This window comes from Drosophila novamexicana, unplaced genomic scaffold, assembly GCF_003285875.2.
Source record: "Drosophila novamexicana strain 15010-1031.04,08,12 unplaced genomic scaffold, DnovRS2.1 tig00004560-arrow-pilon, whole genome shotgun sequence".
In the NCBI taxonomy this organism is placed as follows: domain Eukaryota; kingdom Metazoa; phylum Arthropoda; class Insecta; order Diptera; family Drosophilidae; genus Drosophila; species Drosophila novamexicana.
Window position 1 is genome coordinate 2,530,931 of NW_020825054.1, and position 16,938 is coordinate 2,547,868.

The following is a 16,938-nucleotide window of genomic DNA, read 5'->3' on the forward strand; positions in this document are numbered from 1 at the left end:
CATATGATTGACTTTTACAAATATAACCAACATTTGATATTAACATTTTGTAATTACAACCATTTTAAATGCAATACAAATTACTTTAACTAATCAATGGTGTGGCTTTTAATTGGCAAACTCCCATCCCACGTACGTGCGAATTTAGTTTGTAATTTTTAAAATTTATTTCGCTTTTTAACGAAGCATTTAAAAAGCATCTGAGGATTATATATTTATATGAATTACTTATTTATTTGTTGGATTCAACCAAAAATGGACTACGATCCATAGATTTTGTAATGCGTGACAAAAATTGAATAAGTAATAAATAGGTTCAAATTTATATTCCTTCATAATGAAAAGTGCGTGCCAATGAAAGCGATATTAATAATTCTTAACAATTTAATATTAAAGCCTGCAAATTACTTTTGTTCGATTCTGATAACCTTTTCGCGTCTATAAAGCACTTTGCTTCAATGTCAAAAGTGCCATTTAAGGTGAGCAGATATTTCTGCACACAGTCAATAAACATAAACGTTAAAACTAATAAACAACTGGGTAGATATAACAGGGAACGTCTTAATACCATACGAAGCTGTCAAAACAATTAAACTGAGCTGTTTGGCTAGCAGGAAGCCCATGACTGACAGGCGCAGAAATTGACGTTGGCACGCACTTTAGGCGTCACCAGTCGCCAATTACCTGTCCGAAAAAGACCTTCATATTTACACATTAACAGGATTTTACTTTAAGTACAGTTATACCGAATCTATCCATCTTCCAATGAGAAAATACAATATAATAAGTACAAAACGTGCAAGTTTTTCACGCGGAATATTATGAACGATTGCTGCTACAAAATGCACAATTATTACAAATTGATACACACTTTAAAGTATGCATATCCTGATTTAAATATTAATAATTAGAGTTCCCTGCGCTAAATGAAGTTTACTTGACTATAGAATACTAGAATTTGTGGTATGTATATCCCAAGACTCAGTTGCACTTATGGAAACTCAACATATGTTGAAGCTATCAGTCGCTTGCCCTTCCAGTCCCAGACATGCGACACAATGGACAACTTGGCCGTGCCCAGCTGTATTTCGCAAGGTTCCTTCTCTGCTGTGGCTAAAAAGCATACTGTATACAGACTCATTTCCAGCTCTGGCGAAGTGCCCACAAGAAAGCCATTGAAGGACTTTTCTATTCCAAAGAAGCTCATGCGAAAAGCCAACGCAAATTGATTATGCTACAAATAAATTAAATTATTGATAACTATGAAAAACAATAAATATTTTTAAATTGCTAATGATACACACCCTTCCCGTGTCAAATCGATTCAACCAGCCCTTGTAGTTTACGTGACCCTGCTGCTCCTGCTCGGCGAAGTATAGCCAATTGTGCATGCCAAGCACCTTTTGATCCCGAAGTTCTGCCATGAAGACGTGCTCGAAGCTGGAGCTGCCCACAATACCTTTTCCTCTGGAGTACGGAGTAAACCACAGCTCCTGCAGTAACTTAAGCTGTTCTTCATAGTCGCTGCTGACAATGCCTTTGAGTAAGTAGACAGCATGTGAATAAAATCATATTTTATATTGACAAAAGACAGACAGATATTATTTTAATAGAATACAATAACAACCCTTGTTAACATATTGCTTTTATAGCAACAGCAATATTTTGTATACAACAATTTTTTTTGGCCCATTGTTCATATGAGGGTTCTATGATATAGAAGGTGTATGTTGATAAGATTCGGATCATATGTCAGGAGCGTGGTAAAACTCGCAAATACCAATTTCAGTCAAAAGATGCTGAACAACAGACAGGTGTTCATACAAGCATAAATATGGCTTCCAGCTAAGATCGAGAATATATACTGTTCATAGAGACGAATATGCCTAGAGTTGATTTTTTACCCACTTTCTTTGAACAGGGTTTGATATTTTGAATTGATAAACGGACAAACTGAATGTTGTTACAAGTTTTCCAGTGGCAATCAATACTTGCAGCTTACCTCTTTTCACCAGAAAACGCATAGAGATTTTCATGACGCGTGTGCTCATGACGGCTCGCAGAAAATCCAGCTGCTCCTGCTCATGTTCGGCCGTAACCTGATCCGGCACCGCAACATCCAGTTCGTAGTTGTTGAAGAGCCGCATCAACAGAGCTGTTGTGGAGTTGGAATCCCTAGTTAGCAAATCGGAATGCAGTTCAAAGAGACTAACAAGAGTACATAGCTTTTAGATCCATATAGCACATATTCATATACCTACGGGTGGGGTGCCCGATCATCATGTGCGCCAGCTCTCGTCTTGACCTGGAGATTTACATTGTATAGATACGGACTGGCTGCTGTTTCTTCGACAAAAAGTGCTTGGGACAAGGTCAGCACATCATCTGGCGTTTTGGGCAACGGCTTACTATGGAAATATTCTACAAATAGAAGGTTATATTGGTATGGTAGTATCATTGGAATGGGTGTGTGTCTGGATACGCACCGTAGAAATGCCAGCTCAGAATGCCAATGGTGATAAGTAATGCGATAATTACGAATCTCTTAATTTTCCGACACTTATCGCTGTCACATTTGATTTTGTAATTCGTTTGGTTTTCTTGCTGTTGTGTATCCATTATTATCAAATTACATTTGTTTTTCAGTTGATTTTTGCGTTTCCTCTGTTTTGATGTCTCTCCGCAGATTTACTTTTATCTTGCTATTCCAACGTGCCAGCATCAACTGTCAAAACTGGCCGCAGAGAGAGAGAGAGCGAGAGAGCGAGAGAGCCGCTTCTGATACGATCTGGCGCTCGCGCTGAATGTGACTGAGTTTTGGTAACCAAAAACGCTCGCATATCCAAACTCTGTAAATATCTATCTCTCTTTCTTTCTCTCCCGCTCTCTCTCTCTCTCTCTCGCTGCCTCTGTGACATTCAGCGCGTCGAGCGTGTGTGTGCCTCTCGCGCTCGCTGGGGAGCATCCATCTGTCAGTTGTGTGTGTTTGTTTTCATTTCATTTGCATTCTGCTTCTGTTCCTGCGCTGTCTTTTATTTTTTGTCTGCTGAATATTAAAAATTGTTTGCAAGAAAAGGTAAATTAATAACAACAAATAACATGTGGTAAGTAAGTTGTACAATTTGCAATTACAGCTACATACGTCAGTCAAATCGCGCTATTATTTGAGCCCATTTCCACGCTTCTATAAATATTTGCCATGTGCTACAAAATTCCTGATAGCCAAGGCATGTCCAGTGCAAACAATGGTTCAAACTAAATAAATAAAATAATGTTTACGTTAACGTTTGCTAAAGGCTTGGCCAGAGTTTACACATGCACACATGCATGTGCATATGTATGTGTATGTATACATACATATATTAAATTCGTGCATTCCAGAATGGCCAACGTGACTGGCATAGAGTAGCAATTGTTTAAACAAAACAAAATCTGAGCATACAATTGGAATAATCTACATATTATTTGCCTGTTTTAGAGAATATTCATTAGTATTTGGGTCTCGACTGGTTTATAATGACCGCCAATTTTGGCATAAACAATTGGCTCCATAAAGCAAAGGAAACGGTAACGAGGCAATAGTTTGATGTGCATCAAAAATGATTACATAAAATTTGTTCGAATAATAATACTTTTGAATCGTATATTCTCCGCATGCTAATTGAATTAGGCGAATAATTAGCAACAATGATAGACACTTGTAAATACGCTTTCGACTCTGCGGGTTCCATTCGCCCTTAAAAAGCTCGAGCTATATAAAAATACTTTTTATTTTGATCAATTCAAATTGATTCTCTTTAATTTGCATTATTTATAAGACCCGGAATTCAAAAATAAAAAAGAACAGGAGTGTGTTCGATTGGCAGGTTTTAATGTGACTACTTTAAGATTCTCCTATGTGCTTGCATTAGTTTAAACAATTGAAACTTTTTATTGCGAGTAGAAACTCAGCCAATGGAACCATTATTAATGCTACAATATTGTTATTAGATCATCAGAAACCAATTAATTAGTGGCATAATGTGGTGTGAAAACTTCATTGAAGCCATGCAAAGTGTACATTAAAAGTCAACGAATATCTCGTGACAGCCGAAAATAATCTAGAAGTTATGCAAAGGTCAAGTAGATGTGAATTACCAGGTGCATAAGAACTAATAAAGTCAAATGGAATATTCCAAATTTTATTGTCTGTCAACACAAAACAGAAGCAGATATTCAAATAGGTTTGAAAATGTACAGCGTAAATTAAAGAACATATTTTAATTAACGCACAACTTGGCCCCTTGACCCTTAGATTTATGTGTGGGCAATATTTAAATTCCTGCCCCCAGCGAGCACAACAAATAACAATATTTTCCATGATGTATATTTTGATGCATACAAATACAAATATATTTAGAATTTCATACAGGAAATTACTCTACGAAGTTCCTATTTCAAGTACGAAAACACTTAAATTAAGTTCAAGTCAATCAATCGATTCGGGTTTTAATGACTCTTAAACTAAGCTACAGTTTCTACTAGGGCACGCAATATTTTCTTGGTCTGATGAAATGCTTCATTGTTTTCTAATACATCAGTTCGATAACCCCCACGCTCCCTAAATGATGATAGATAGATGTGTCGACAAGGGAGGAGTGTTAGTTGTTCTTGGCTTTGTCTTCCTTTAAGTCGCAAATTTTTTTTTACTGTTCGTTTGTTTGCTTTTGGTTCGTTCGGTTCGGAAATCGCTTAAAAGCCGCCTGAGTCGACGATGCTTCTCAGTTTGAATTTTAACGGCGTTGAGTGCGGTTGCAACAGTGAATGAAGTGAGTTCTGTTCGGACAATAATTATTTAGGAACTGGAACTTTATATCGTATCTATATAAGCAACATCGAATAAGTGCAGTGTGGTGTGACTTTTGCGCTTTTTTTTTTAGCTGTGCTGTGACATTAGGTTTTGTTTTCGCTAATTATCGATAAGCTTTTGTTGTTGGACGTCATTCAATGAACTGATAACAAGTAGAAAATCTAGAAACAAAAAAACAACAGAACTTGGTCAGATAGGTTGGTTTATAGGAATGCGGTTACCAACGAGACTCTCTTGAGAAAAAGGTCTAGCAAAATATATGTATTTGACAGGTAAAATATTATATGATAGTTATAATATAGGTTTTATGTCAAACGCAGGCCAAATGCACTTCAAAGTGAAATTTATTTAATGTGTGATTCTTCTCTTGGCGGTACAGAAGTTTAACTCGAAGCTTTTAGAGAGAGAGAGAGAGAGAGAGAGAGAGAGAGGGAGAGAGAGAGAGGGAGAGAGATAGAGGGAGCAATAGAGAGGGAGAGACTGTGTAGGAAGGTTTAGCTCTCTGTCAAAAGCTTTTGCTCAAATAGTATAGTCTACAGGTGGCACCTGGCACTGCATTTCCGATAAGCAATCGTTAAATGACCCCCGCTAGCGACGCCTCTGTGCTGCTGCTCTCTCACCACTCGGCTGGCACGTTTTTGGCGCGTACTCAATAGGAACAACAGCAAGTGTGCAAATCTGTATTTGCCGGCAGAGAGCGCGTTTTGCTAACGCTGAAAACGAGCCGTTGGGTCGCGTGCTCAATCAGTCTGGTCTCAGCTCTGCCTCAGGTCTCAGTCTCAGTCTCAGTTTCAGTGTCTGATTCGAACGCAAAGCGTGCGGTTCATAGTGAAGTCGACGGCAGCGACTGCGACGACAGGCTAACGAACTGACAATAAATAATAAAAATAAACAAATTGCAAAAGGAAAAAGTGTAATCCTTAAGGCGCAACGCCACAGAAAACGATTGGAAAACCCGCTCGAGGAATTATGAAAGAATTGGGTGCGACTATCGTAGCTATATTACTGTAATTATTGCTGTATGTCAACTGCAGTTAACTGTGAATTCAGGTGCAAATATTAGCTTCTGTCTTTTACGAATTCTTTAAATTTGCCGCGCTCGCTCAACAGGCTACAGCTGATTTAAAGTTGTCTGTTTCTGTTTCTGTTTCTGTTTCCGTTTCGTATTTGGTTGGTTTTGTTTTCCCTCTTCTTTGCGCTCTGGCGCACAAAAGCATGCTTTAAATTTATGGATTTCTCGTGTGTCCTTGCGAACAAGTGTCGTTTCGTTGTTGTTTTTGTCATTATCGTTAATGTTTCCTATGAGCATATGTCTGCATCTGTATGTGTGTGTGTATGTTCGTGTGTGTGTGTGTGTGTGTGTGTGTGTGTGTGTGTGCTTCACTCTGCAAATGTGTGCGTGTGCGAATAAAACGGACATGCTTTAAATTTAAAAGCCTTTCGGCCTTTTGGGGCGGTTGCAAGAATCAAATTTAACTCGATTTACCTAAGCAGGAAAAGTATTTGATGCTGTTTATTCGATTTATTCTCAGTCAGTGCTCAATTTGAAAGGCTTGTGTTTATGTTACCTAGGACTTTTTTTATATTTATTTTCTTTTTGTACAAATAAACAGTTGCATGTTCCTTGTAATATTCTTGAAAAATATTTTTTTTTTGCATAAATTCAATTTCTACAATATAGTATTAGGTTTAGTTAATATTGTCAGAATATTAAAGCATAAATAATATTAGATTTTAACTCGAACTTATTTTTGTTGTTCAAAAATTAGTAGAAATAAATTAAGTAAAATACAGTCAGAACTAACAAGATTACGCCTGTTTATGGTATTTTTAAAATAGGGATGTCAGAGGTGCACTTATTTGGCTGTGATTTCTTATTATATTTGGGAAAAGCAGTAGAGTTTTATTTTGTTAAGTTCTTGATGATACCCAGATCAAGTTTATTATGTCAATCCTAAAAATGCTAACAAGTATTTGTAGTCCCAGCTTAAGCACGTACTTCTACTCGAATATTTTATTGCTGTCTTAATCTATTTATAAATTGTATTAAATATATAGATACGAAAGATCAAGCCTCTTGGCAACTGTGACATTGTAGAGTTTGATCAAATAAATAATTTTGGGTTTTTCTCCAGAAAAGCAACGGAATGCTCAACGACAGTTGAGTGACAGCACACACACTATAGACTCACGCACACAGACAGAAAGGCACATACAGCCAGACCCACACATGCACATGTATATGGGCAAGGCTAGAACATCCCTTTAGCAACACCTGAATGATTGGTAGGTGGCAGCAGCAGTAGCAGGGCCAGAGGCAGAGGTAGATGCAGGGGCAGTGGCTGGGACTGTCAGGCCTCGTCTCGTCTCGTTGTCTAGTAGCTGTCCATCAAGCTGCCTTAATTTAATTAAGCGCTCAATGTCCTTACAGACTACACACAAGTATACGCAAGGCAAGTGAGGCAACGCTTGATTTGTTGTTGCTTTTTACTCTTGACTGCAGCAGCACACGCACACACACACACACTCACATATCATGTATATATTGATGTATGTGTAGTGGGACACAGGCCTGTAGTGACATCAACCACAAAAGCCACAGGACACTTGGAATGAGGGGAATTATGTATGTTCGTACGAACATTGCTAGCTGCTGCTATTCTTGCTGATGTTGATGATGTTGATGATGATGATGATGATGATGATTGAGTCTCAAAGGGGTTCCGACACAAGGTTACTTACAGTTGGCACATTTTCGATACCCTGCAAATAAAAAGGGCTCTTAGGTGACTGTGACGGTCATTTTCCGTATTATTTTATTTGCTAAAATTCTACGTATTTCATATTAATTGTACCCTCTTGTTAGTTTCATTATAAATTTGTATTCATCAAATTTGATTGTAGATTTTCTGCTTGTTTCTGCTGATATTCTGCTTTCAAAATTCTGTATGTTGTACTAATTCGGGCTTTAATGTTAATTACTTATTCATACATATTAGAGGGTGTCTTTCAGTCGAGCTCTTTTGATGGCCGCACTTATACTTGGCATATTCCACAACCCAGCTTATAATCCCCACCCAATCCGCCTCGTTGCGGCAACAATAACATGGTGGACACCTGCTGCGGCTGCACTTGAGTCCAGTTCACTTTTGTTCTATCTATTTGTTATTTTTTCACATGATGTCTCTCTCTCTCTCTCTCTCTCCCTCTCTCTTTCTTTCTCTCTGTGTGAGTTTGTTGCCTGAGGCTGGCCTGCCAGCTTGTACATTTTTAATAAACTTGCAGCTGACTTTTGCAGTTGCCGTTCTGAATTATTTTTGTTTATTGCCCATGCTGTTGTTTTTGTTTAAGTGTGTTGGCCTTAAATTTCATAGGAAGAGGAACCAAATAGCATATATTATGTTTTGCTTATGCTAAGCAGTCTAGCTTTGTCGGCAGCTCCTCACACTTTATTCGTTAATATATCATGAAAATTGAACCGTGGGCATTTTTTTAAGCATGCGGCATAAATATTTAGGCGTATTGAATAATCATTGTTATTTGCATTAAAATAAGCGCCAATTGAGTTCAAATAAATATACTACCTAATAATTGAGTTTTATTGATTAACAATCCCTGTGAAATGAGATTTGATTTGTGTGCTTTCATTTTTGGGGCATATAAGTATTATTTGCATGTGTATTTTTGCCCTTGCTGATTATATTTCCGTTTTCCGCATGGGAACCTCCAGCCAGATCTCTCTTTCTCCCTCTCTCTTTTCCAATCCCTAGTCCCGTCGAGCATCTGAATTGATGTGTACTTCACAATGCAAATCAAGTGCCACCATAATTTATGTAAACGAGAGCAAGCCACAAGATTTGCTTGTTGAGATGAGCGACCACAACAAAGAGGGGCTAGTGGGATGGAGGCAAAGCCAAGTCCACAGAGCTGAACAGGAACCTGATTCGAGATGAGCTCTGCTCAAAATTCATTTTAGAAGTTTTAATTCCATTCAAAGTTATATATTCAATAAAAATATATGCAATGAATATTGTATTCTCATTACGATTCATCTTCAAATTGCTTCTATTAACGTATAAAGAGATCAGAAAATATTTAAATCATTTTCTTGTTCTTAAATAAATTGCAGAAATATAGTTGCTTGTGTAGATGTCATGGTAATTTTTATTACTTTAACATGAAACAGATTACGACTTAAATATATATTTATAAATATAATAATATTGAAAACATTCGGATTTACTTATGATTTAAGCTTTTTTATTAGTGGAATAAAGTAGTTAAAAAATGAGGAATATATTAGCATATGTACTATATGCAAATATTTTTTTGTTGAACCTCCTCAACGCAGACACGCTTCCATATCTATAATGTTTTGTTGGGATTACCAACTGGACGCTGGAACGTTGATTCACATATGTATGAACTTTGTTTGTATTGTTGTTCGTGCCATAGCGAAGCCATTGACTTTTAGCACGTGGTGTGCGCGCACATGTATATAGCCCACTGTTGTTGTAGCATTATTGTTATTTTGATTTTCAATTGTTGTCGGCTTGTTGCTAGCGAGTGCTCATTGTTTGCCGGGCCCAACAATGCGAATGCTAACTGACAATTGCAATGTAAAACTGTCAATCTCAATTGTCTGCTGGACAGAGCTAAAGAGCGACAGAGAGAAATAGAGCGTAAGAGGGAGAGAGTGAGGGTGAGGGCTTGTACTCTGATTTATAGCAATACTAATGCGTACGTCTCATTTGTTTGACAGCTTAAAACCCAATACCGAGGCTACCATTTGAAGAGCAGCAGCAGCATTAGACGAGTATTTTGAGCCGAAAACATGAACAGCGATGAGTTGGAAATGATCAAGAAGACCTGGGAAATACCCGTGGCGACACCAACAGACTCTGGAGCTGCTATACTAACAGCGTTCTTCAATCGTTTTCCGTCCTCGTTGGATAAGTTTCCATTTAATAATGTACCATTGGAAGAGTTGCCCGTAAGTAATATGTAAAAATCACTCCACAGCTGAGGAGTTGAATTCAACGTTTTTCACTTCAGTCTAATGCACGTTTCCGGGCCCATGCCGGTCGCATAATTCGTGTGTTCGACGAGTCGATTCGGGTGCTCGGCCAGGATGGTGATCAGGAGAAACTGGATGAGATATGGACCAAGGTGGCAGTTAACCACATACCACGAAGAATATCTAGAGAATCTTACAACGTAAGTGCCATGCTATCAGCGTATTAATATAAATATTTTATTTTTGTATTTATTTGTGCTTTTATAGCAACTCAAAGAAGTTATTCTGGAAGTGCTCACCGCTGCCTGCAGTCTTAACGAGAGTCAAGTAGAAACGTGGACTAAGCTGATCGATCACGTCTATAACATTATATTCAAGGCCATCAACGAAGACGGCGATGCCATCTAAGCAGAGAGAGAAAGCGATAGACAAAAGAGAAAGTTAGCGAGGGCGAGAGAGTAAAGCATGCAGCTCATAATGCAAGGCACGGCTTATGTAGCTTTAAGTAAATGATTAATGATAAATGTTAGCAACTTTCATTTTGTATTTATCAGTACAAGTCCAACCCACACAAACACAGGCAAACACACACATATTAAGCACTAACACACACGCACATTGCTCTGTAAAGCTTTAATCCATTGTCAGCCTTAAGCACTTAATAATAATAATACAAATTAATTAAAAAGGTCGCTTGTAGCCGTAAAACTGCAGCTTGTCGTTCTATCAATAAGGGCTGATTTATCCGCACCCATTTAGACAGAAACAACTTTATAATTTTTCGGTAAAATTCCAGTTCCTAGTCCCCCTTGTTGGAGCTGCATTCTTGAATAAGTTCAGTGCATACAGAACAATTTTTATGTAAAGTACAGAGTATACTTTATACCCAAAAGTAACTGCTTTAAAAATGCACATTCCTACGGCTCATTCAAAAAGAAGAAGAGCATTCAAATGAATATTGCGGACAAGTGTTCGCCACACTCGAAACCCATTTCCCATCATACCATTATACCATCACGTATGCAGACCAATTTCCTCTTTCAAAACCGAACACAGCGACAACAATATAATAGACCCGCCTTCATTTTAAACGGCACTCGTCGCAGCATTTTAAGACGCACTTGTGTTAATCGTGTCTCCGCAAAGCAGAAAGCACTGCAGCTCTTGAGTGCTCGGGCAGATAGCACTCGGCGTATGCGTAACGTGCAAATGGATTACAGTGCGCATACGACGTGTTGTTTTTCAGGTAATTTAATGATTTTTTCATTTTATAGCGACGTCACGTCTTAATAAGAACACTTAATATGTTTGATCTGCAAAAAAGTGTAGAATAAGTTTGCTAAGCTACCCACTCAATAGCTTTATCTACAAACAATTTGTTTGTTTAAAATTTGATCTTTGGGCTGGTGAATGTGAAGCAAAACTACAATTATTTTTGTTTTTCAAATCCATATCGAAAATCCTTATTTTTTCTCACCCAACGAATTATTAAAGCCACAAATTTAGTAATAATTGCAAAATATTTGTTAAAAATTAACTAAAAGCGTAAAGTTGGAGGCGATATTAGTACTATTATCAGGAAAATGATTATTAGCGCCTGGGAGATAACAGCACTATTAACAGCGTGCTAACAGCGGCTCTGTTAACTGCCTGCTCATTAACAGCAAAAGGTGAAGCATCTACTAGCCTGCTGCCTGTTATCGGGGCGCTTTCTTATCACTAACATGGCCCATTGTTGAGTTGGTTTTGCATTGGTGAAATGTGCTAAAATTGATGGTTAGTAAAAGTGTTGGCAAGCTTTTTAATACTTCGCCAATAATAGTCGAAAAATAACAGTTAAGCGGAAAGCGCGCATTTCGGGTTAAATTACGCGGCGAAACGTGAATATCTGAAACTGTCAACGATTTGCGAAAACGCGAGATTGTGTGTGATAGTGTGTTTTGATGTCAATGCGGACATATCAGCACTTTATTTCTGTACCATAAACTCTTGAGCAGGCACAAGAAGCATATTTATCGCGCTACTAATTGTTGAATCATCGAAAATAGAAGCTAATTGCGTGTAGTTAGTAAAAGTGCCTGAGAAATAAATAGAATTTCTTTCAGCATAAAAGTGTCTTACTCAATGAAAATATATAATACCTGACATCAAATCAAAGCAAATCCAAACTGGTGTTATAGTGTCTCACAGCTACGCAGAATATCCAGGTAAGCTGCATGAAGGATTCAAAGGGTTTTTTTTGCACTTACTTTCATTAAATTAAAAATAACAGTTACTATCGCTTAAAAGTTATTTAAACATTTTTGTAATTTAAGGCAGATATAAATAAGGTTTTGCCCTGGCTGTTGACCTTTGGGAACATCTGCCGCTAACGAACACAATAGAACACGTTGGCACTTCACAAGCATATATATTCTATGTATTGCCAGGACACACATGTACGCACTTATGTTGTGGTCCGACGCAACTCTCCTCTCGCATTTCCGCTTACATTTTGTTTCATGTTGGATGCTTGTTTGACAATTCGGACAGCGTTTATCCAGTTAAAGGCAGTCATGTGTAGTTCAAATTTGATTAAATTTATATTTGAGAACAAACTCTTTCCTTTGGAACTTGCTTTAAATTTCCTCTCAAATTTAATAAGGATTAAACTGAATTTCTAAAAACGTTTCATTTAAATATAACTTTCAATGAATAATTTAAATACTTTTGGTATAATATTACTTATAATTACTTAATTAAAATTATATGCATATTTTAAAAGCTCAACGATTCTATTTCAAAAAAAATAAACTTAAAATCATGGAATTTTATTTATTTTATTATTATTTTTTATAAACTTCTTAAAGTTAAATATTAGTTGTTTTTTTTTTCAGTTAAAAATCAATTAAACTTTCCTATAATTTGTATATTCACACGATTATAATCAAACTAAGAAAAGATAGACAATTCTTATTTCTGAATGTTAATTTTCCGAGCTGTATTCATTTAGATCTGTGATTCCAGCTTGAGGTCTTTTTATGACTTATGGAAAATACAAAAGATCGGATATATATATATAGTTTATAAAAAATAATATACCCTAAAACATACCCTTCCCTGGTCAGGTAATTCCCCTCAATTCTCTTTTACCATACGTATAACTATGCCGTTGACTTGGCGATGGGCTAGTCCAGTCCGACAAAATATAATAAAAATAAATTAGAAATTTTAATTATCTTTTAATCTTGCCAAGCAAGGATTTATTTTGCTTTTATTTTCCCTTTTTTAGTGCAAACTCTTGATGTACTTCGTTAAATGCACCGTCAACTGCATTTTATAGAAAACACGCTAACAGACAGACATTAATTAGCTGATTTGTCTTTTTCTTGTTCTTAGTTTAATACATTCCCTTCATTTAATTGAATGCTTTGGTCTGCAGTCAGTTACGCTTTGATCCCCCTCGAGCAGCTTCCAAATATTTATTTCTACACTCTCTGACATACCGAGTTTTTGTTGGGTTTACACATTTCGCATCAATTTGTTAACTCAGTTTGACATCTGAACGGGTTGCGACAGCTGGCGACCCAGTGAAGTATGCAGCTTTTCTCGAACACTTTAACTCACATCCACACAGTGCGTATGCGTAATGCAATTCAGCATTGTTATGCAAGCAAGCGAGCCCGTATGGCTGGCGGAACTAAAAGGACCTGCTGTTTTCGGCAACCACATTACATTATGCACTTTTTCCTCTGCGCCCACATACGAGACGCCCCACTCCTCCATTGGAATTTCATACATGTCTGAATAACTATATCCAGAGATATGTTGTATCAAATGCTTGACTTTTGCGCCAGCTTATGGCCTAATAAATGCGTAAGCTTGTGTCTAATAAGAGTTGAGCCTTTAAAGAACCAAAGCAAATATTTGTCAGAACAATTGAAATCGGAATGTATTAGTTAAGCGCCCGTCGGCAGATACATAACCTTAATACTCATACTCGTATATGTGAACATGTGCAGCATATGGATGGACCTCAGAAGCCCAAACACAAATTGTATGCATATATATTTTATTTGCATATGTATTTCTGTGCTGTTAATGCCTTCTACTCCATTTGGCAAACATCAACTCACACGTTTTTCACAACAGGGATTTCTACATGTCTGATCATATTTCCTATCATATGCTTAACTCGAATATTTTATTTTAGATATGCTCGATAGCCTCTTTAATGTATGTATGTATGTGTTTAACCTTCTTAGCTGTATATACATTTGAAGGACATTTGTCTGTGGCTGGAAAATATAGATTAAAAGATGGTTTAATTCATTTTTAAATATTTTGTATACTTGTAATACTTACCATTGTATATTTGTTGACATAACACGGTCAAATTCTTTGTATAAATAATAATTATGATACATAAATCATGGATCATTAAGTTTTCCACACTGTGCACCAGAGTTGCGTTCAATTTTTGTTTACTTTCAGTTTTAGCACTTGACTTCAGAAACAAAATATATTTAAGAACATAAGCGGCTTACCTAAAGAGCAGGACATTAAAACTTAAAAGAATTTATGTAAATGTCAGAAACAGTTCTTACCCATTGCCAGCCATAAATTTGTATATTAAAAAGTTTTCTCCGCCAATGGCCAAACATGTTAATAAATTTAATTATAATGGCGCTTAAAGCCATTTTATTGAAAATGTCGTCGAGGCACGCAGCCAGTCTCCTGTTGCCCAACTATTAAGGATTTTTAATAAAGTTTCAAACACGCCATTATGTTGCTTTATATACCCTGTGCTCAGTAAAAATAGCTTAAAATGTATATGAAAAGCAGCAAAATACAAAAAATATATTAAAATTTTAAATATAGATTATTTAGTAATTATGTTAATTAAGCTGGCTGGTGTATGATTTGTCTTTTTTTCTATTATTTCAGATGCTCAATAACTATTTTTTCAATTTATCAATTATTAGCTTGTTACAGAGTATCTTATAGTCTGATTCTCCTATCTGCCGTAATGTTTGGAAAATTGGTTTTCCTATATACACACAGATTATGATCTGTTAATTTCTCATAGCCGTTATTTGGGAGATCTATGCGAAGGTGACGCATGAAATTGAATAGTTATATATCTCTTAGTAAAATAAGAAAACCCTTTCCAAAGAACAAGTACGGCCCTCGCAGCTTGTTGGGCATTGTTGCTCTGAAAGTGTGTCAAGATTGAAAATCAGTTCATGCCGACAGAATTCACAATATCGACAGCAATTTTCTGGTCTTAGATAAACCCCAACTGCCGGATATTGGATGTACGACGGCAGTTTATCTTAGGGGGTGATTATATGGTCTTCAGTTCAGCAAAAGGTTTAAAAATATATTTTGTGCACATTGCGGGCTAGTTGTTATCGTACTTAGCTCCTGGTAACGTGTCTATATTTAAATAAAATTATGCACGCATTAAAAATTCATAAATAACATAAATTTAGTTGCGGCAAAGCCGGGCCAGTTTAATGTAATTAATTATGGCCATGATGAATGGGCATTTAAGTTGCATGCAAATTACTAGATTTAAAAACAATTTATTAAAATAAAAACCATTGAGAACGGAATGTTTGAGGTGTTCATTATATATATTGTGCTAATGTTTCAGCCTTTGTCGTGTGAAACATTGAGGCTTGATATCTATAAGTTTACCCATAGGCAATCGGGCGAATTTGTGAACATTTCGCAATCTTATCAGAGTGGACGCGGCTCATTGATTAGAAAACTAAAAATAAACAAACGCCTATAAATAGGTAAATTTGAACTGGAGACGTTTTGTCTTGGCGGGTTTCAGATTCGATAAATTGCAATAGAACTGGCTGGAATTGGCTTGACGAGGACTTTGCCTTGATTGCTACACAGTTACTCCAGTAGTTTACATAACAAAGTGCTACTTAATTTATGACATTGAGCAAGTGGATTTCTAAAAGGAAATTAAATCTAATTAAACTGATAGTTGAAGTGTTTGTACCCCGACCCAAGCCTGTTTTGCTGATGTTGTCCATCAAGCTTCAAGATGTCTCATATTACTAATGTACATATTACCAACATATCACTTTTTTTTTATTTCAAATCATATAAATTGATAAATAACTTTAGAGAATCCGATATTTCTGTTCTTCTCAAAGGTGACAAGCAATTCAACAAAACCATTCTATTTCTAGCCTCATGAATAGCCACAGGGCCAATTTCCAAGTTCATTTGCTTTTCAGTTAAGCGCTCGAATTAAGCAGAGAGTATGTGTAAGTAATACACGAGCCGTTAATACGAAAGCAACTCATAGCTTAATGCGTACATTTTTTGTATATACCCAGTATCCATAAAAAAGGGGTAAGGCTAGGGGAGTCTAATGGAGCTACAAAAATTTCATAAGATCGGGCTGTGACTATTGAAGTTAAATTAGATATCATCAAAGTGTGGGAAGAAAAAAAATATTAAGGTAGGTTCGAATGTTTCTTACGACGACGCTGGATATAGGGTATCTGTAAGTACTCCTGCTTGTGTCTCTATTTTTGGTTTATATTTCCAACAAGCGCACAAATTGTGCACATGTGTCGAGGTGTCTAGGTACAAGCTTTGGGCTCACGGGCTTATGGCCAATCAGGCATAAATGGCCATACATATGTATATGTACCATGTCTACATGTATGGTGGTGCTTATTAATATTTGTCCATTTGTACTTGTGGAACCGTGTGTAAACATGATTGATTCACTCGAGTTGCAGTTCGGCCCGAGTGGGCACTGTCGCCTTTCCGATCCTAATCAATCAGCAGTTATTTAATTTTGTTAACTACCTAAAAATAAATTGACGGTTACCAACTGATAAGCGTTTCCATGTTCCAGTCAATTTGTTATTAATTTATTTGATTTTTATTTTTCATTTTTTCACTTTGAAATTTTTTATAATGAGACCACCTTTAGAGCTATTTATAGCTGCTAGTCTGTTAAATGCGGGGCTCTATATATATATCACTTTAAATTTACTTACAAGATATTTATTAGGGTGAAGACTCGGAACAAATAAAAATTAAATTAAGTAAA

General features: G+C 36.6%; 2 protein-coding genes across 4 annotated transcripts; one reads left to right on the top strand and one right to left on the bottom strand.

The window, feature by feature from the left end:
• Nucleotides 1-140: 140 nt before the first annotated feature.
• LOC115770653 (poly(U)-specific endoribonuclease homolog) lies at nt 141-2,711 on the bottom strand. 2 transcript variants are annotated; one of them, XM_030716019.1, is made up of 5 exons: nt 2,487-2,711; nt 2,262-2,421; nt 2,003-2,175; nt 1,305-1,537; nt 141-1,234 (listed from the first exon to the last, which is right to left on the bottom strand). In XM_030716019.1, exons 1-5 carry the CDS (start codon nt 2,617-2,619, stop codon nt 992-994), a joined length of 942 nt encoding a protein of 313 aa, XP_030571879.1. In that variant the 5' UTR covers nt 2,620-2,711; the 3' UTR covers nt 141-991. The 2 variants fall into 2 exon arrangements, with proteins under 2 accessions (XP_030571879.1, XP_030571878.1); XM_030716018.1 differs by having other exon boundaries at nt 146-1,234; nt 2,003-2,208.
• A 2,039-nt stretch (nt 2,712-4,750) lies between these two features.
• LOC115770840 (globin CTT-VI) lies at nt 4,751-10,579 on the top strand. Of its 2 annotated transcripts, none has more exons than XM_030716275.1 (4): nt 4,751-4,808; nt 9,612-9,842; nt 9,905-10,066; nt 10,134-10,579. In XM_030716275.1, exons 2-4 carry the CDS (start codon nt 9,684-9,686, stop codon nt 10,272-10,274), a joined length of 462 nt encoding a protein of 153 aa, XP_030572135.1. In that variant the 5' UTR covers nt 4,751-4,808; nt 9,612-9,683; the 3' UTR covers nt 10,275-10,579. The 2 variants fall into 2 exon arrangements, with proteins under 2 accessions (XP_030572135.1, XP_030572136.1); XM_030716276.1 differs by lacking the exon at nt 4,751-4,808 and adding an exon at nt 5,733-5,831.
• Nucleotides 10,580-16,938: the final 6,359 nt, after the last annotated feature.

Coding starts and splice junctions, on each gene's coding strand:
- LOC115770653 (XM_030716018.1), bottom strand. CDS start 2,619: ATGGATACACAACAGCAAGAAAACCAAACGAATTACAAAATCAAATGT. Junction 1,538..2,002: donor GCGTTTTCTGGTGAAAAGAG/GTAAGCTGCAAG, acceptor ACTTACTCAAAG/GCATTGTCAGCAGCGACTAT. Junction 1,235..1,304: donor ATCGATTTGACACGGGAAGG/GTGTGTATCATT, acceptor ATTTATTTGTAG/CATAATCAATTTGCGTTGGC.
- LOC115770840 (XM_030716275.1), top strand. CDS start 9,684: ATGAACAGCGATGAGTTGGAAATGATCAAGAAGACCTGGGAAATACCC. Junction 9,843..9,904: donor TACCATTGGAAGAGTTGCCC/GTAAGTAATATG, acceptor TTTTCACTTCAG/TCTAATGCACGTTTCCGGGC. Junction 10,067..10,133: donor TATCTAGAGAATCTTACAAC/GTAAGTGCCATG, acceptor GTGCTTTTATAG/CAACTCAAAGAAGTTATTCT.